At 40.1% G+C, this 20,284-nt stretch overlaps 2 protein-coding genes across 3 annotated transcripts in view; one reads left to right on the forward strand and one right to left on the reverse strand.

Moving 5' to 3' along the window:
- Positions 1–17,838, forward strand: part of PYGL (glycogen phosphorylase L) — a 43,469-nt gene extending 25,631 nt beyond the window's left edge. For both annotated transcript variants that reach the window (XM_055303853.1, XM_055303854.1), the window contains exons 10-20: positions 479–625; positions 963–1,126; positions 1,605–1,719; positions 2,463–2,564; positions 2,698–2,845; positions 2,970–3,028; positions 3,134–3,275; positions 4,705–4,912; positions 13,111–13,245; positions 14,135–14,201; positions 17,473–17,838. In XM_055303853.1, the coding sequence (XP_055159828.1) occupies positions 479–625; positions 963–1,126; positions 1,605–1,719; positions 2,463–2,564; positions 2,698–2,845; positions 2,970–3,028; positions 3,134–3,275; positions 4,705–4,912; positions 13,111–13,245; positions 14,135–14,201; positions 17,473–17,649 (1,464 nt within the window). In that variant the 3' untranslated portion in view covers positions 17,650–17,838. The remainder of the gene's footprint in view (positions 1–478; positions 626–962; positions 1,127–1,604; positions 1,720–2,462; positions 2,565–2,697; positions 2,846–2,969; positions 3,029–3,133; positions 3,276–4,704; positions 4,913–13,110; positions 13,246–14,134; positions 14,202–17,472) is intronic.
- A 162-nt stretch (positions 17,839–18,000) lies between these two features.
- Positions 18,001–20,284, reverse strand: part of ABHD12B (abhydrolase domain containing 12B) — a 29,676-nt gene continuing 27,392 nt past the window's right edge. The window contains exons 11-13 of the mRNA XM_055303866.1: positions 19,539–19,617; positions 18,587–18,705; positions 18,001–18,353 (exon numbers count right to left, since the gene is read on the reverse strand). Of these exons, the coding sequence (XP_055159841.1) occupies positions 18,326–18,353; positions 18,587–18,705; positions 19,539–19,617 (226 nt within the window). The 3' untranslated portion in view covers positions 18,001–18,325. The remainder of the gene's footprint in view (positions 18,354–18,586; positions 18,706–19,538; positions 19,618–20,284) is intronic.

Below are 20,284 nucleotides of genomic sequence, written 5' to 3' on the forward strand. Positions count from 1 at the left end.
TAGCTCAGACTTACATTGTGATTACCATTTTTGTGTCTAAAAGGATTCTAAATTAAATTCTCCAACCTCAGAACACAGCTAATTGAAAGTGTCCCCAGCAGTTTGCAAATCGGTATTTTAAACATACTCTGTATTTCTCAGAACATTGCTTGTTTGTATTGCTCAGATTTTTCCTATTTAATAAGCGGCATGTTAGGATAGTAGAGAAGACTTACCAGTAGGTTGTCTTCAATTTTATCAGACAGTTTTACAAATGGCTGCTTCCCTCCTCCCCTCCCCCACCCCCACACAAAACATATTCCAAGTCTCTGGATCATTCAGAACTTGGCAGAACTGAGTATGTCTAACTGTGCAGATGAACTGTCCTGGTTGCAGACTGGCAGGAGTTGAGGGAATGTTTGGTCTTGTGTGATGGGGTGTGCACCTGAGAGGCAGCCTTTCTGGCAGAGGGAAACAGCTAACTCTTCTTTTCCTTCAGGCATGGGAGATTACCCAGAAGACCTTTGCGTATACCAACCACACGGTGCTCCCAGAGGCCCTGGAACGCTGGCCTGTAGAGCTGGTGGAGAAGTTGCTTCCTCGACATTTGCAAATCATTTATGAGATAAATCAGAAGCATTTAGATGTAAGTCATTTTTAGAGATTCACACCCCTTTTGAGAATGAGATCTTGAGATATTAAGGGTGGCTATCATGTTCCCTCTGATCAAACTGGAGGCCCAAACATCTGTCAGTTGTTGATACATCAGAAGTATTCAAGACTCATGGGGGGGCTCCATTAAAGGCATTTTTTTTGGAAACAGTAGAATGGAGAGTGACATTGCCACAGGGCAAACCCAGCCCCCTTCTATGAGAATGAAGTTTCATATTTGTTCCATCACAGAATTTTCTGAGGAAGTGACATTTTCTCAGTGTTGCTTTAAACCTGAGTGGCCAGCAAGGCCTTTCTCTTCCTTTGGCTAGAGAATTGCGGCCTTATTTCCTAAAGATGTCGACCGTCTGAGAAGGATGTCTCTGATAGAAGAGGACGGAGGCAAAAGGATCAACATGGCTCACCTCTGCATTGTGGGCTCCCATGCTGTGAATGGCGTGGCTAAAATTCACTCAGACATTGTGAAGAACCAAGTGTGAGTCTCCATTCCTATGGTTGTGAGTCGAACATTACTCCATGAATGCACTCATGCTGGTAAATGCAGGTTTGCCTCTTGGGATGAAGAAAGGCCAGGTCAGAATGTGCAGAAGTATTTTCTTCTATTCAAAGTAACTTCTCTTCAGAAAGAAAATGCCTTCTCTGAGCCATCCTAATTCTAGATTTAGGAGCAAAAAAAAAAAAAAAAAACCCTATTCTGCTGAAAAGTCTGGTGTGTATGTATATATATATACATACATACATCAGGGCCAGGAAATCATATGGAGGTGATTTGATTTGGATTTTTCTTATAATTATTTTGAATTGCAAATGGATTTCTATTTAGAGTGAGAGCAGGAGCTGTTGCCAGCCCCTTACTCCACCTTTAATCTTTCTAAGCCTTCACTTGGCTTCGTGAATGTAACAGGAACCAGCTCTTTCAGACAGATTCAGTGATGTGTCTCTTCTGTCTCCAGATTCAAGGACTTCAGTGAGCTAGAACCAGACAAATTTCAGAATAAAACCAACGGGATCACTCCGAGGCGCTGGCTGTTACTCTGCAACCCAGGGCTTGCAGAGTTAATAGCAGAAGTAAGTGGAAAGTCAGGGGAGTCCTGACCACAATGCAAGAGGTGGTAGAATTTCCTTCTAATTCATGAATCCAGGCTGCAGCAGGCAGCTACATCAGCCCTCAGCAAGTGTCATGTCTGTGCTGTCCCCCAAGTCTCCATGCTTGATTTAGTTCTCCTCTGTAGCCATCTTGAAATTCTTAATTTTTAAACAAGGAGTCCACAAATTCTGTAGCTAGCAACAGTACTCATAGGACACATAGATGGAAGGTGGTGAGCCTATTTAGTAAGCAAAGATCATAAAAATAATTGGTAGAAACTTGGTTCCATGTTACCCCTTTTAGGTAGGTTTCCTGCCTTTTCTTTCTTTTCTTTCTTTTCTTTCTTTTTTTTAATTCATGAGAGACACAGAGAGAGAGAGGCAGAGGGAGGGAGAAGCAGGCTGCATGCAGGGAGCTGGATGCGGGACTTGATCCTGGGATCAGGCCCTGAGCGAAAGGCAGACGCTCAACCGCTGCGCCACCCAGGCGTCCCCAGGCTTCCTGCTGTTAACACTTGCTGCTACTCACACTACATTTAAGATACTAGCACAGTGTTCTTCCCACACAGCATTTCCAGCCTCTTTTGTGAGTATAGCCGTTGTGTGTGCTGTGCGGTAGGTCAGCTGTCCCGTAGCAGGCACCCGCCACAGACTTACAGAAACTGCTTGTGTGGGCTGGACTGTCATCCCTGATTAAAACCACCACCTCTTCTTTAAACTGAAAGAAAATCGGAGAAGACTACGTGAAGGATTTGAGCCAGCTGACAAAGCTACACAGTTTCCTGGGCGATGACGTCTTCCTCCGAGAAATCGCCAATGTGAAGCAGGTGGGGCTCCTCCCCGCGTGGTTTCCTTCTGCAGCGCTAGTTCTGAGGCTATATGACGCCCCTGTTTTTAAAAACAGACCACCTGATGCTTCCGAGTCAAACAGGGCTCTGGCATCACGCACTGTCTCAACAGGAGAACAAGCTGAAGTTTTCTCAGTTCCTGGAGAAGGAGTACAAAGTGAAGATCAACCCATCCTCCATGTTTGACGTGCATGTGAAGAGGATCCACGAGTACAAGCGGCAGCTCTTGAACTGCCTGCACGTGGTCACCATGTACAACCGTGAGTCGGTCCTGTGGCCCCGCGCGCCCTGGAGGTGGAAGCAGCACTCTAGGTGGGGTCTCACCCCCCGCCCCCACCAGCCGTCAGCTGTCCTCCATTTCATCCACTTCTACATCTTTTTCAGGCATTAAGAAAGACCCTAGGAAGTTATTTGTGCCCAGAACAGTCATAATTGGTGGTAAAGTAAGCCGGTTCTATTCCCTGGGGACGTGGGGGCCCTAATCTCTTGCCATTTCTTCACTTTACTGTGGCTGCATTCTGCTAGTGTGTTTGATGTTCTTTCCCAAGGCTGCCCCAGGGTATCACATGGCCAAAATGATCATAAAGCTGATCACTTCAGTGGCAGAGGTGGTGAACAATGACCCTGTGGTTGGAAGCAAGTTGAAAGTCATCTTCTTGGAGAACTACAGAGTGTCTCTGGCTGAAAAAGGTAGTATCCTCATCACACATCATGCCAGGCCAGGGCAAATTTTAGGGAAAATTACATGATACGGAAAAATGAGGTAGCTGGGTTCAGGGGGCCAGTAACTTAGAAAGGAAAGTGTCACTCTTGGGCAAAATAGGGCCCAGGCTAAAAATCTTTAAGCTGATCCAGCTGACAATGAGATTGCTGTCCCCATGTCAGTATCACAGATTACATTTGCAAGTTCATTTTCCTACCAGCTAGCTAGTCAGAGCTCCCCTAAGTTCTGGCAAAGTGCAGACTGTGCTCTACAAAGGAAAAGAAAGGAAAGGTCTTCCATTCCCAGCTCCAGTCTTGCAACAGAACACCAATTCCCCAGCCCCCGATATACTTCTGGCCACTTCATGGAATGAAGAAGGGCTGTCATTTGTTCACGTGGCAACAGGGAATGAGGACAGATGTCAGGCTGCCAAGCATGAGGCTTAGATGTGCTTAGATGGGCACTGATCATGCATAGAGTTCCCACACGGGGACAGTTAGACTGGCAAAAAGCCAACATCTCTTTCTCTGTTGCTCTCTTCGCTTATTTGCATCATGTGCTTACAAAGCACCATCCACGTGCAAATGCCAACTGTGCATTCACCCAAGTCCCAAATTGAAAACAGACCTTTCTCTTTTTTGAGATATTTTTGGGTCTTCTGATGTTACTATTTAAAACTGTATGCCTAAAGAGAAAAGAGCCAGGTTCCTACTGATGCAAATGAAGATATATCTAATCCACAAATAAGCCTTCAAAGCAGAACAGAGAATTGGTTCTGAACTTTGAAGTCAAAGAGGGAGAAAGGGGCCTTCTGGCAGCATTAATTTGTGTGTAAATTAGGCTGAAAGGTCAGAAGCTTGGTGTCTAGCCCCAGGCACACCTCACACCTCAGGTGCACTGGGCACATTTCCCTGCCATGAAAGTGGGAAAGATGGAAAGGTGAGAGATGGAAGGGTAGAAGGAATGCAGACAATCCAATTTCCTCAGATCATAAAGGAAGGATCAGGAGAAACTGAATTTTAAAAATCAAAAAGAGAAGTTTCAATATATTTTATAAAGTTATAAAGCAGAAGAAATAAAAATAAAACCATAACAAAAGTTGGAAGAAGAGAAACATAGTGTCAACTTTTACAGCAGAAAGCAATAGGTGCTCTCTAGTTTACAGACCAAGAAAGTAGTATAAGCATATAAGTGGTTAGTTAACCACCCAGAGAGCACATCAAAAAATGGACAAAAGCAGTTGCCTGAGTCAAGGGGAAGAGTAAGATCCATCCTTCTATACCATATGAATGTTTGTCTTGATGTACATGGACTACTTTCATGATCCACACAGGCCAGCTAGATAAGTACTCGGATACAATACAAGCTGATCTAAAAGGGGGAGAATCACTGATTTTAATATGCCTTGCTTGCCAGTCATTCCAGCTACAGACCTGTCGGAGCAGATTTCCACGGCAGGCACTGAAGCCTCAGGAACAGGAAATATGAAATTCATGCTGAATGGGGCCTTGACCATCGGGACCATGGATGGGGCCAACGTGGAAATGGCAGAGGAAGCTGGGGAAGAGAACCTGTTCATCTTTGGCATGAGAGTAGATGATGTGGCTGCTTTGGACAAGAAAGGGTAAGAGAGCAGCTCCTCTTCATCAAGCAGGTGCCCTCCACCCCCAGGAGAATGCCTGCCCACCCAGGTTTCCCACTGAGGCTGGGTCACATGAAATGTGGCCACAGAACATCTCCCCTGCACCAGGGCAGCCTCCTCACAGCTTAGTTTGATTAAACCTAGCAAGTGCATGTGAAAGGAGTTTAGGCACAGGTACATGAAGTCTATGCCATTTGTTATCAGCCATTGTAGAGCCAGCCTTTGGGAGCTGTCACCTCTCTGCATCTAGGATTGTGACTTGGATCCAAAGATGAACCAGTTGCTAGTTTGTTTTTGCCTATAACTTAAACAATCTAGTGTTCTTTTAAGATTTCAGAGAGATGGACTCAAATGTGATAGAGGATCGGTCTGGATTTACAGAAGCACCCATGAGTACTTGTTTCAGTTAATATCTAGATAAGTTTATTAATCTGAATTCAAACAAATAAGGAGCTCTGCCCAAAGGAACTATGGGGATCAAAATATTTGGAGGATGTTGAATATACTTCCTGGCTTTAGAAGTAAATTTCCAGGGATCCCTGGGTGGCTTAGTGGTTAAGCTCCTGCCTTCAGCCCAGGGCATGATCCTGGAGTCCTGGGATCGAGTCCCACATCGGGCTCCCTGCATGGAGCCTGCTTCTCCCTCTGCCATGTGTCTCTCATGAATAAATAAATAAAATCTTAAGAAAAAAAAAAATAGAAGTAAATTTCCACTAAGGAACAAATTTGGGGATTTGTGAGTCCAAAAAGCAACTGGTCCACTTAACATAATATCTGCTTAGGGCCATAAAATCCTTTTGAAATGAATTTTACTGTATTTTACCAGATTGGATTATTTTTATTATTTACTGTCTTTTGGGTCTTCAGTTAGAAGGAACTAATCAAATTTAGGGGGGAAAATTTTTCCAGATCTAGTCAAACATTATATTCCTGTTGAACTCTATGATAATAATGGCTTCTGTAAATGCTAATTTTTCTGAGTGCATTTTTCACAACTCATGTAGCATCTAGGGTATTGTTTTGTTCTGTTTGTGAATTCCAGTATAGTTAAGTTAGTGCTACATTAGTTTCAGGTGTACAATACAGTGTATCAGTGTATCAGATTACAGTGTTAATCAGAATTAAACAATTCTGTGTATCACCTGATACTCATCATGGCAAGTGCCCTCCTTAATCCCCATCACCTATTTAACCCATCCTCCTACCCACCTCCCCTCTGGTAACCATCAGTTTGTTCCCTACATAGTTAAGAGTCTGTTTTTGGTTTTTCTTTTTTTTCTTCATTCGTTTTGTTTCAGTTTTACATATGAGTGAAATCATATAGTATTTGTCCTTCTCTGACTGACTTATTTCACTTAGCATTATATTCTCTAGATCCATCCATATTACAAATGGCAAGATTTCATTCTTTTTATGGTTGAGGTAATACTCCATTGTGTATATATACTATTTGTTTATCCACTCATTTATCAGTAGACACTTAGGCTGCTTCCGTAATTTGACTATTGTAAATAATGCTGCAATTATTTGATGATGCTACATCAAAGGGATGTATGCCTTTGAATTTGGGTTTTCATATTCTTTTGGGTAAATACTCAGTAGTGGAATTACTGAATCATATAGTAGCTCTATTTTTTATTTTTGAGGAACCTCCATACTGTTTTCCACAGTGGCTGCACCAGTTTGCATTCTCACCAGCCATGCATGAGTTTCTCCACATCCTCGGTGACACTTGTTGTTTCTTAGAGTTTTTATTTTAGCCATTCTGACAGGTGCAAGATGATATCTTGTTGTGGTTTTGATTTGCATTTCCTTGATGAAGAGTGATGTTGAGTGTCTTTTCATGTGTCTGTTGGCCATCTGTATGTCTTCTTTGGAGAAATGTCTGTTAATGTCTTCATTCCATATTTAATTGGATTATTTGTCTTTTTGGTGTTCAGTTGTACAAGTCTTTATATATTTTCGATACTAACCCTTTCTCAGATAAGTCATTTGCAAAAATCTTCTCCTATCCAGTATAGGTTGTCTTATAATTTTATTGTTTCCTTTGCTGTACAAAAGCTTTTTATTTTGATGTAGTCCCAAGTTTATTTTTGCTTTTGTTTCCCTTGCTTTAGGAGACATAAATAAGAGAATGTTACTATGTTCCATGTCAGAGAAATTACTGCCTGCACTCTCTTCTAGGACTTTTATGGTTTTGGATCTCACATTTAGGTCCTTAATCTGTTTTGAGTTTACTTTTGTGGAAGAAAGTGGTCCAGTTTCATTCTTTTGCTTGTAGCTGACCAGTTTTCCCAACATTATTTGTTGAAGAGATTTTTTTTTCCCATTACATATTCTTGCATCCTTTGTCTAAGATTAATTGACCATATAATTGTGATCCATGCATGTGTCTCTTTCTGTGCCAGTACCATATAGTGTTTTGATTACTACAGCTATGTAGTATATTTTGAAATCTGGAACTGTGATACCTCTTGTTTTGTTATTTTTTAAGATTGCTTTGACTATTCAGAGTCTTTTCTGGTTTCACACAAATTTTAGGATTATTATTTTAGTTCCATGAAAAATGCTGTTGAGGGCAGCCTGGGTGGCCCCGCGGTTTAGCACCGCCCTCGGCCCAGGGCGTGATCCTGGAGACCCAGGATCGAGTCCCATGTCGGGCTCCCTGCATGGAGCCTGCTTCTCCCTCTGCCTGTGTCTGTGCCTCTCTCTGTGTCTCTCATGAATAAATAAGTAAATTTAAAAAAATTTAAAAAAAGAAAGAAAAATGCTGTTGATATTTTGATAGGGATTGCATTGAATGTGTAGATTACTTGTGTAGTATGGACATTTTAACAGTATTTGTTCTTCAGACCCGTACCCATGGAATGTCTTTCTGTTTCTTGTGTCCTCTTCAATTTCTTTCATCAGTGTTTTAGCTTTCAGAGTACAGATCTTTCGCTCCTTGGTTAAGTTTATGTATTTGATTATTTTTGGTGCAATTGTAAGTGGAATTTTTTTAAAAATTTCTTGTTCTGTTGCTTCATTATTAGTATAAAAATGAAAGAATTATATATATTGATTTTTGTATCCTGTGCTCTTACTGAGTTTGTCAGTTCTTGTAGGTTTTTGGTGGAATCTTTAGGGTTTTCTATATATAGTATCATGTCATCTGCAAATAGTGAAAGTTTTACTTCTTCCTTCCCAATTTGGATGCCTTTTATTTTTGTTGCTGTTGTTGTTGTGTGATTGCTGTGGCTGTACTTTCCAGTGATGCTGAATAAAAGTGGTGAGAGCGGACATTCTTTTCTTCCTGACCTTAAGGGAAAAGCTCAGTTTTTCCCCATTAAGTATTTTGTTAGCTATTGGTTTTTCATATATGGCTTCCATTATGTAGAAGCATGTTCTCTCTACACCTACTCTGTTAAGAGCTTTTATCATGAATGGATGGTGTTATTCATCAAATGATTTTTCTGCATCTATTGAAATGACCATCCAGTTCTTATCCTTTATCCTTTCTCTTCTTGTTTTGATATATCAGATTGATTGATTTGTGAATATTCAACCACCCTTGCTTGCATCTCAGGAATAAATCCCACTTGATTGTGGTGAATGGTTTTTTTGATGTAGTGTTGGACACACTTCGCCAATATTTTGTTGAGGATTTTTGCAATATTTTGTTGAGGATTTTTGTTCATTAGAGATATTGGCCTGTAGTTCTTTTTTTATAGTGTCTTCATCAGGTTTGGTATCAGGGTAATGCTGGCCTCATAGAATGAATTTGGAAGGTTTTCTTCCTTTTCCATTTTTTGGAATGGTTTGAGAAGAATAGGTATTTTAAATGTTTGGTAGAAATCACCTGTGAAGTTGTCTGGTCCTGGACTTTTGTTTATTGGGAGTCTTTTGATTACTGAGTCAGTTTCACTACTGATCTGTTTTACTTCTCTTATTTCTGATTTTATTTATCTGAGTCATCTCTCTCTCTTTTTTAATGAGTCTGAATAAAGGTTTATCAATTTTGTTGATGTTTTAAAAGAACCAACTCCTGGTTTCATTGCTCTGTTTTATTGTTTTTTTTTTGTTTTGTTTTGTTTTGTTTTTTTTAGTTTTTATATTATTTATTTCTGCTCTACTCTTGATTATATCCTTACTTCTACTGACTTGGGGTTTTGCTTGTTTTTCTTTTTCTAGCTCCTCTAGGTGTAAGGTTAGGTTGTTTATTTGAGATTTTTCTTGCTTCTTGAGATTGGCCTGTATTGCTTTAAACTTTCTTCTTAGAACAGCTTTTGCTTCATCCCAAAGATTTTATACCACTGTGTTTTCATTTTCATTTGCCTCCATGTATTTTTTAATTTTCTCTTTGATTTCTTGGTTGACCCATTCATTGTTTAGTAGCATGTTATTTAAGTTCGTATATTTTTGCTCTTTCCAGATTTTTTTTGTGGTTGATATCTAATTTCAAAGTGTTGTAGTTGGAAAAGATGCATGGTATGACTTTAATCTTTTTTAATTTATTGAGACTTATAGCCTAACATGTGATCCATTCTAGAGAATGTTATGTGTCCATTTGAACAAAATGTGTATTCTGCTGTTGTAGTAGGGAATGTTCTGAATACATCTGTTAGATCCAATCTGGTTCAATGTGTCATTCAAAGCCAGTTTCCTTATTGATTTTCTGTGTGTATGATCTATCCATTGATGTAAATGGGGGGGTTATAGTCCTATACTATGATTGGACTACTATTACTTCGTTTGTTAATAGCTGCTTTATGTATTTGGGAGCTCCCATGTTGAGTGCATAAATGTTTACAATTATTTTATCTTTCAGTTGTTCCCATGATTATGTAGTCTGTCTCTTACAGACTCTTTTAAAGTCTATTTTGTCCAATATCATTACTGCTACCCTGCCTTTCTTTTCATTTCCATTTATATAATGAACGTTTTGCCCCTCTTTTCACTTTTAACCTGCATGTGTCTTTATGTCCAAAGCACACCCGTTGTAGGGAGCATATAGCTAGGTCTTAGTTTTTGTTGTTGGTTTTTTTTTTTTTTTTTAAAGATTTTATTTATTCATGAGAGACACAGAGAGGCAAAGACCTAGGCAGAGGAAGAAGTAAGCTCCTTGCAGAGAGCCTGATGTAGGATTCCATCCCCAGACTGGGGATCAAGTCCTGAGCTGAAGGCAGAGGCTCAACTGCTGAGCTGCCCAGGCATCCCTAGGTCTTGCTTTTTTATCCGTTCCATCAGCCTAGGTCTTTTGTTTTGAACAATTAGTCTATTTACATTCAAAGTAATTGTTGATAGGTATGTACATATTGCCATTTTGTTACGTGTTTTTTGGCTATTTTTACAGTTCTCTAGTCCTGTTTTCTCCTATTCTCTCCTCTCATGGTTTTGTTGGCTTTCTTTAGTGTTATGTTGGGTTCCTTTTTCTTCTTAAATATCTATTACTGGTTTTTGATTTGTGGTTAGCATTAGGTTTGTATATAACATCTACATTTAGCAGTCTCTACTAAGTTGATGGTCACTTAAATTTGAACCCATTCTTTACTCCCCACCCCCCGACATACACATTTTAGGTATATAGTGTCATACTTTACATATTTTCATTTTGTGGATCCCATGACTGATTTTTAACTTTTTTTAAATTTATTTATTTATGATAGTCACAGAGAGAGAGAGAGAGAGAGAGAGAGAGAGAGAGAGGGAGAGGCAGAGACACTGGCAGAGGGAGAAGCAGGCTCCATGCACCGGGAGCCCGATGTGGGATTCGATCCTGGGTCTCCAGGATCGCGCCCTGGGCCAAAGGCAGGCGCCAAACCGCTGCGCCACCCAGGGATCCCCCCATGACTGATTTTTAAAAATATACTTATTTTTACTGCTTTTGTGCTTCCTCCTTTTCTTACTCCTACTTAGTCTTTCCTTTCCACTCAATTCTTTTTAACATTTCTTGTAGGGTTGGTTTAGTAGTCATAAATTCCTTTAACTTTAGTTTGTCTGGAAAACTCTTCATCTCTCCTATTATGAATGATATTCTTGGCTGCATTTTTTTTTCTTTTAGTACTTTGAATATATCATGCCACTTTCTTCTGACCTGTATAGTTTCTGCTGAAAAATCAGCTCATAGCCTTAGGCATTTATTTCCCTTGTATAAAACTGTTTTCTTTTCTCTTGCTGCTTTTAAAATTCTCTCTTTATCACTACTTTTTGCCATTTTAATTACTGTGTGTCTTGGGGTGGATCTCCTAGTATTGATTCCAAATCCTAGATCCAGATTTCTATTTCCTTCACCAGATTTGAGAAGTTTTCAGCTATTATTTCTTCAAATAAATTTTCCGCCCCCTTTTCTTTCTCTTCTTCTGGGATCCCGTAATATCAGTGTTATTACACTTGTTGGTGTTGCTGAATTCCCTAAATCTATTTTCATTTTTTATTATTCTTTTTCTTTCTTTTTCAACATGATTGTTTTCCACTACTCTTCCTCCAGGTAGCTAATCCCTTCTGTTCTTTATTCTACTATTTATTCCATCTAGTGTATTTTTAATTTCAGTTATTAAATTCTTAATCTCTGGTTCTTTTTTATGTTTTCTCTTTATTAAGGGTCTCATTAAGTTCCTTTACTCTTTTTTCAACTCCCATGAGTATCTTAAGACTGTTACTTTAAAATCTCTATCAAGCATATTACTTATTTCCATTTTGCTTAGGTCTCTTGCTATGATTTTGTCCTGTTCTTTCATTTGGGACATTTCCTCTGTCCTTCACTTTGTCTAACTTTCTGTGTCTGTTTCTGTGTGTTAGGAAAGTCGGCTACATCTGTTCTTGAAAGCAGTGGCCTTATGAATAAGAGGTCCTGTAGTGCCCTCTAGTGGTGCATCATCCTCTGTTCACCAGAACCTGGTGCTATGCATACTGCATGCACCCTGCCTGCTATTGTAGCTCAGCCATTTTTTCCTTCAGTCCAATTGTCTGCAATGGTTCTTTGCCTGTTGTGGCATGGTTTGGTCTTTGTGTCATGAGCCAAGTTGGGGCTGCCTTGGACTTGAGTGGAGTCAGACCAGGCATTTGCCAGAGCTGTAGTCACACCAAACTGCAGTGTATTCTCCCTATATCATCCCCTGAGCTTTCATTGGTGGGCAGGGCTTGCAATCAGACCAGCTGTCTGCCCCAGCCCACTGCTGGGGCTGCAATCTGATTGTTGTATATGGTTATCTTTCCCTCTCCCTGGGGACAGAATTCACTTTGATGCTGGCCCCTGTTGGGGCTGCTTGCAGACTTGTGGCACCCCTTGTGGGCTCCAGCCAAGAGCATATTGTAAGGGGCAGGACCACAGGAGAACACAGAGGCAGGGTGGACAGTGCCAACAAGGTTTGCAAAGGTCTGCTGTGTAAAAGGACCTAAAGCAGAGGGCTGACTGGTAGGGCATTTCTGCAGGAGAACCAGGGGGCTGGGTGCACTGTTAGCAAGTTAGGTAGCGAGTGTTGGCATAGCACTTGTTCCCACAGGTGTCCATGCGGCTAGGCTAGGGATCAAGGAAAGGAAATAGTGCACACCAGCTCCTTTATTCCTGGAGAAGTCTCCAGAAGATCCCTGTCCATTTAGCACATGCTCTGACATTAGTAAACAAATCTCCCTCTAGTATAGCCCAGGTGTTTTTTAAACTGCTGCTTCCATACTATATCCCCATGGGGCCCCCTTGCTGTGCAGGAACTTGGTTTCCTGTTGCTGTCCTCACTCTCCCAGAGCCAAGCCTGCTGATTTTTAAAGCCCCAGGTGGTAAGCTCCGCTGATTATAAAAATTCACAAAATTCAACCCCTCTTGTTTTTAGAGCAAAATCTTATGGGGATTTGTCCTTCCCATGTGGGCTCCCTAGTGTGAGAGTTTGTTTCTCTCCCCTTTCCATGCCCATGGCATCCCTCCCTCTTGAGGATAGTCCCATGGGTCACTTTAGCTCCCAACCACATCTCTGTCCTTCCCATCCTCTTTGATGTGACTTCTCTATGTTTAGCTGTGAAGAGTTTGTTCTGTCAGTCTTCAGATCATTTTCTCAGCTATTTACACTGATGTGAGGGTTATCTAGCTGTATCTTTGAGACGAGACGAGCTTAGAGTCCTCCTACTCTGCCATTTTCCCTGGAAGGTGCCTGTCTAGTGTATTGTTAACCACACACAAAAACAGAACCTTTTTCTTATCACCCCCACAGGTATGACGCAAAAGAATATTATGAAGCACTTCCAGAGCTGAAGCTGGCCATTGATCAAATTGACAATGGCTTCTTCTCTCCCAAGCAGCCTGACCTCTTCAAAGATTTAATCAATATGCTATTTTATCATGACAGGTGAGTTCCCCCAAGAAGATGGTGCTATTTGGGCCATGAAAAGGGGATAAGAACGTCTTAAACCAACTACAACACATCTGTATAACTAGCATAGATGTGTGATCTGAGAAGCTTAACCTACATGTGGAAGGAAAAATTAGATATTCTAACTATGCTAGGAAGGTTAAGAACAAGACGCATAAATATGGTATTATTTTTCTCTTTCCACTGGTATTCCCAGCTTTCAGATAAATCCACATGTTGACATTCTTACATGTGGGAAGAACCATATAAAGGTTGAGGGATGGTTAAAATTCTTGTAAATAGAAATTTAAGTTTGGTAAACCAGTCATGCCTCATGTTAAGCAAAAGAGAATTTGGGGGAGGGGGAGTGCACCCCCTGGGTGGCTCAGTTAGTTAAGTATCCGACTCTTGGTTTTGGCTCAGATCGTGGTCTCAGGGTCATGACATTGAGCCCCACATCAGGCTCCATGCTCAGCATGGAGTCTGCTTGGGATTCTCTTTCCCTCTCTCTCTGCCTCCCACTCTGCCCCTCCTCCATCTCATGCCGATGTTCTCTCTCTCAAATAAGTAAGTCTTTTAAAAAAAGAAGCAAGGGATCCCTGGGTGGCTCAGCGGTTTGGCGCCTGCCTTCAGCCCCGGGATGTGATTCTGGAGTCCCGGGATCAAGTCCTGCATCGGGCTCCCTGCATGGAGCCTGCTTCTGCTTCTCCCTCTGCCTGTATCTCTGCCTCTCGCTCTCTCTGTGTCTCTCATGAATAAATAAAATCTTAAAAAAAATAATAAAAAAATAAAAAAAGCAAAAGAGAATTTTAAGTGGAATCTTAGCACACATATTTTAATGAAGTTTTTGTTGTTTTGTTTTTTTCCTTCCAATTATAAAATACAGGTTTAAAGTCTTCGCAGACTATGAAGCCTATGTCAAGTGTCAAGAAAAAGTCAGCCAGCTGTACATGGTGAGTACACTGCTGAGACCTATAAAAGAAACCAGTTTACTTCGGTTAATTAAAATTTTTGTTTCTTTTTATTAAATCTAAATAACAGAGCCCCGTTAATCCAAAAAGAGAAATGAGGCAACTGTCTAGGATATTCATATCAAACTTGACTTTTCCCAAATTCAGATAAGAGGCTGGGATTTGACGTCTAAGTAGCATTTGTAAATTTTTTAATATCCAAGTTTAAAAAATCACAATTCAGTATTTATTGAGTGCCTACCCTGTAGCAGGCATGCCCTGGAAGCTAAGGCTATAAAGTCAAATTAAATATTCATTTTACTTACTCATTTATTTGACAGGCTTTGGGGAGTTCTCTGTGGGAGGCACTATGCTGGGGTCCTTCACCAAAAGCATACATCAGAATCACCAAAGCAGCTTCTCCAAAATACAGATGCCAGCCCCTCTCTGAGAGATTCTGGTAGTAGGGAGGATCACCATCATATTTGAAAACTTGCTAAGATAATTCTCAGGCTGAGCCTCAGTTAATTAGGATAAGGACTGACCCTATTCTATGAAAATTGCAAAAATAGTGCCTTTCCTGAACTACCCAGAGTAAGGCTACATATAGAATATAGATGTACATAGAGAGGGGAACTTTCTTATTTGAACTTAAGGAAAAGAAAGGAACCAAGAAAGAATGTGCTTTACTAAAAAATAAAAAAATTTTTTTTTAAAAACCTAGAGCCATGTGAGTAACCCTTCACATGCAAGGTTATGCATCTTCATTAAATAATAGCCCAGCCCTCCAGGAACATTTAGTAAATGCTAATAAATATGGAAAGGTTGACCATCTCTGATGAGAAAGACTTTAAGTAATTGCAGCCACTACAGCGGGATGGATACAGGATACAGAAGGAGGCTGGTTCTGTTCCAGGACTCCAGGTGGTTTTCTTGAGGTTGATACCTTGAGCTTTCTGGGCATGATTGCCCTTGCCCCTAGTAGTCTCGATTTTTGCCCTCCAATTCAAAAGCCATTCTACAGCAGAATAGCAGGGTTCCATAAAATCTTCACACCCTTTGGACACATGAGTAACTACTTCCAACTAAAACATGATTCACTAACATTTCTCTCTATCCCTTTCCCAAAACAGGTGACCAGGTAGTTCCTATAGTCATCCCACAGGTCCCAAAGGGGTTTTAAAATGGGATCTGTCAAGGCCCATGCTGCTTTACAGACCTTATCTTCTGGTAGAATCATATCCAGTCCCCGAAAAATGTATAGCCCAGAGTAAACTCAAGTTAATAACCATCAGCAAGGAGGGGCAGTACCCAGGTTAAGCTGAGTGGCTCACTACTTGCTTCCAAGAACTCAAAGATGAAGAAAATGGCCAACTCTACCTCTTTCCTCTTGATCTCAACTCCTGCTTGTGTATGGAATGTCTACAGAGGACAGGAAGTATAAATAGAGCAGGAAAGGAAAATATGAACAAGGGCAAGGACAAATGTGAATGTCAGTTTTCCACAGTAGATCCCTTTTGGTAATGTTATGGCCCAAATCCAGAGATGCCCATCTCAAAGCCCAGCATTTGGCTCATTCTTTCTTGTTCATTAGGGCAAATCTGAAGTTTTTACTCATAACAATTATCATATTGTCAGGTTTAGAAACATATTGGGAAGCCTATTCATTATCCATTTAAATAGCTAAAGAAAGTAAAGAAAAGGAAGTTTTATTCTTCTCTTATTTAGTAAATTTTCAAAGTCTGAATAAACTAGTTTTAGATTCCGTGTTGCAATACCTTATAGAATAATCATAGTTTTGGTTTTTCTTTTAAATGTTTATAATGCATTGCTAAAAAATAATTGCTTATTTTTTTGAAATATATTTTCTTAATCACAATACCATACTTATCCCCTTTGTCAAGGGCATAAATACATCATTCATCCTTCAAACTAAATTATGTTAAAAAAAAATTACCACATTAACCAGATCAGTTATGCCAAATTTAAATGGACTGGCAGTTTGCATATGAGCAAAATCTTTGTAATTGTGAGCCTCATTCGTTTTTTACCAAGTTATCTTAAGATGCTTATAAATTAAACTTCTTTTATTAAAAAAATATATATTACTCATTTTTTTTAAAGATTTTATTTATTTATTCATGATAGTCACAGAGAGAGAGAGAGGCTGAGACACAGGCAGAGCGAGAAGCAGGCTCCATGCAGGGAGCCCGACGTGGGATTCGATCCTGGGTCTCCAGGATCGCGCCCTGGGCCAAAGGCAGGCGCCAAACCGCTGCGCCACCCAGGGATCCCATATATTACTCATTTAGCTTTTAGTAATGTTCTAGTCTTTTTCTTTCAAATTTATGGATTTATTTGAGAGAGAGCACAGCAGGGCAAGGGGCAGGTAGAGGGACAGAAGGAAAGGGAGTGAGAAATTCCAGCAGACTATGAGCTGAGCGCAGAGCCAGATGCGGGGCTCGAACTCACAACCCTGAAATCATGACATGAGCCCAAACCAAGAGTTAGACACTTAACTGATTGTGTCACCCAGGTACCCCTGTTCTGGTCATTTTTAATTAACTTTTAAAGTTCTTTACAAAATCATGAAGTTATAAAATAAATAGTTTCTTATATTCTTTTACATAAAAATTATAAAATTCAGATATTATATATTTTATTAAGTATAAGGCTTTAATTGATCCTGTTTTAAAACCCCAATGGGGTATTTGGGATTCAGTGTAAATCAGTTAGTTGGGGCATCTACCTTCAGAAAGAAGAAGAAAAGAGAAGTAGGTCAATAAACTGTCCCATTACATTATTTGCCTGCACAATAGCCACCATGCTAGAGCAGTGCTTTTCAAATATGATGTAAGCCACAGGTTAACTCTCTTGACACAGCGTCCAGCAGACAATGAATGTTAGCCCTTCCTTCCCCCCCACCCCGTTGAAAAGGAGGTGAAATAAAAAGTAAAGCATGGGAAATAAGGCTTGCATGCCAAAATATTGCAACCATAGCAACAATTACAAATTAGGGGATTTACATCCATGGTTTCTCTTAAAATGAAAAATACCATTTTTTCATTATTAAGAGAAATATACTCTAAGTAGGAGAAAAGCATGACCTGACCTATCTTGCTCTCAACTGTGAAACAAATATATTTATGATTCACTACATCTTACTCCTCTCATTCTCCCCATGAAATGTGCTTGGATATGCTTGCCCTAGCGTTCGTCATAAAGTTCAACAGGCACTCAGGCCATGGGCCATGTGTGTATGTGTTGTTTACAGAATCCAAAGGCCTGGAACACAATGGTACTCAAAAACATAGCTGCCGCAGGGAAGTTCTCTAGTGACCGAACAATTAAGGAATATGCCAGGGACATCTGGAACATGGAGCCTTCAGATCTCAAGATTTCCCTATCCAATGAATCTAGCAATGGGGTGAACAAAGCCAATGGAAAGTAAGTTGTAAAATGTCTCTAGAAAACAATAACAAAAAAAAAAATTCTTACTGGATTTAAACACTTTTACAACATTCTTTGATTTTGTTTTGTTTTGTCAGCTCATAACCTAATTAAGAATTTCTGGGAATTGGGAGGGAAAGTATGTGACTGTATTTAGGGCTAAAAATAAAGTGTCAATTTACAAGGGCTACATGAGTGCCAAAACTCGTTATTTGATGGCTGATTGAGTAGCATGCTAGGACTTTCTTCAGTGCTATTCAAAAAGCTAGAAAATACTTGGAACTTTTCAATACCATTTAAATTAACTGAAACACAAACTACTTAACTACATTAGTGCACCTTTCTTACACTGTTAAGACCCAACCAAGACTTTATTCACAAATGTCCCTAGCATGTTTGGTAACCACACATTTTTCAATGGGATCCAAATTTTACTAAATTCTGATACTCTACAGTGAGGTTTCCATTTGTTCCAAAGTAGACTATGATAAGCTAAATGAGAACTTTCAATAATGCCCAACATCCATGCTTTCCCTTACTAAGATGGCAAGTGACTTGTAGAAATGTCAGTGACTCCAGCTCATCGAAGCAGCCCAGTACAATTTTACATAAAAAATATGCATCATGGGTGGTGTTTGGACCAAGTCTTCACTGCAGATTTCCGTTACTGTCAGACCTCATGCCCACTGCTTGCTCAGGAAATCTCTGCAAAAAAAGGAGCTAGATCAGCTCACATGCTTTCTCCACTTTCTGGTCTAAGTAAGCCAGAACAGCCCTAATTGCCTTTTTTTTTTTTTTTTTGTATATATATATTTTTTATTGGAGTTCGATTTGCCAACATACAGCATAACACCCAGTGCTCATCCCATCAAGTGCCCCCCTCAGTGTCTAATTGCCTGTAAGAGAAGGATAATCACATTGAGCAAAGCAGCTCTTACCTCACAGTTTTTAGTAGTGTAGGGTTTCTACAGAGGAAGTTGTGCTGGAAACCAGAAGGAAAGATCACCATCTTGACCCTCTCTTTGTTCCTATATGCATTGTGTGCAATTTCATAGAGCTGCACAGGACAGAAAGGCAGATACTCAAAGGCTGACCATCAAAGCTGGTGTTTTTCTAGTTTAATTTTCCTAAAAGGGGGGACGCGTGGGTGGCTCAGCAGTTGACCATCTGCCTTCAGCTCAGAGTGTGATCCCGGAGCCAGGGATCAAGTCCCACATCGGGCTCTCTGCAAGGAGCTTGCTTCTCCCTCTGTCTGTGTCTCTGCCTCTCTCTCTGTATCTCTCGTGAATAAATAAAATCTTTAAAAATAATAATAATTTTCCTAAAAGTGTACAGAAACAGGCAACTTGGGGAGTTAGTCCCATTAGGTCAGAGATAGGGGACCCTTCTCCACTGCCCCTCCCCAGCCCTACTCTACCCCCAATCCTGGGGTTGGCTACCTCTAACGCTAAGGAACTAGAAACTCCACAGCTAACACAGAATGCTGGTGGAACCTCATCCTTCTGCCAACACCCTCCCTACAAGGGGATAAGAACTGCAATGGACCCACTCTATTTGTTTAAAAGAAAAGAAACTGCATCCCATTTCTGGAGCCACAATGAGAGAGACTACAGGGAGGGTCCCAGAGCAGCCTGAGATCTTCCCTATACTTGCAGATCCACAAATAAACTTTTAGATGAGGAACCAGAATCTGCCAGAAACACTCCTTCAAGCTAAGTAGCATAGAACATTGATGCATACTGTAACACCAGGCAGCATGGCTAGTTAGGGATGTAGAGAATCCCTTATAATGTCTAAGACCCTCCTGTAGGCTCTAATTGAAGTCTGGCTAGATGAGAAAATGGTGATGTAAGTACAGTATGCTCAGCGAGCCCTGAGCTCTTAGTTTACCTCTTTTCCAAACTCCAAAGGTACCGTGTTGTCATCCTCACCATGTATGATGAGAAGGGGAGAAGACAGGCATTTAACACTAGGGACAAATAGAAGAAAAGCATTCAGTTTAAGAATTATATGTTGAGATTTCTCTTCTTCTAAGTTAAAGCTTTAGCAAAACATGAGGTTTGCCTCAAAATATGAGATCTCTCCTCAAAAATGACAACTTCTACATAGTAAACTTCATATAGTAACTGTTTTGTCTTCTAGGCAAGATTATCTCTCTTATACAATTTAATTAAGTACTTAATTAAATTTATTTCTATATTATTTTTTTAAATAATGAAAAATACTAAAAACATGGAATTTGTGCAGTTAAAAGAACCTCATCTTTTTCCTTATTCATCCTTATTTCATAGTATCTGGAATATTTTAATTAAAAGACTGTACAAAAGAAACAAAACAACTCAAAAATAACAAGAACTACCACAGGACTAAAGAGAACTCTTGATAAAAATGTATTTACTTTTCCCCATAAATGTACAGATGGACACTCGATTAACAGGTTTTAATCACCTTCCTGATCAACCTCCTAATTTGATAATTCAGAAAGCCTACAGCACGAAGACTTGTTCCACATTCTGGCAGCTATCGCAAACAATATTTCCTAAATTCTGATACCCATCCACCCTGTCAGTGACTCACTGTTACTCCTGAGAAGGTTAGAGCCCTCCAGTGTGTCAACATAAAGTACTGATAACAAC

Source organism: Nyctereutes procyonoides, unplaced genomic scaffold (genome assembly GCF_905146905.1).
Source record: "Nyctereutes procyonoides isolate TBG_1078 unplaced genomic scaffold, NYPRO_anot_genome, whole genome shotgun sequence".
Lineage (NCBI taxonomy): Eukaryota > Metazoa > Chordata > Mammalia > Carnivora > Canidae > Nyctereutes > Nyctereutes procyonoides.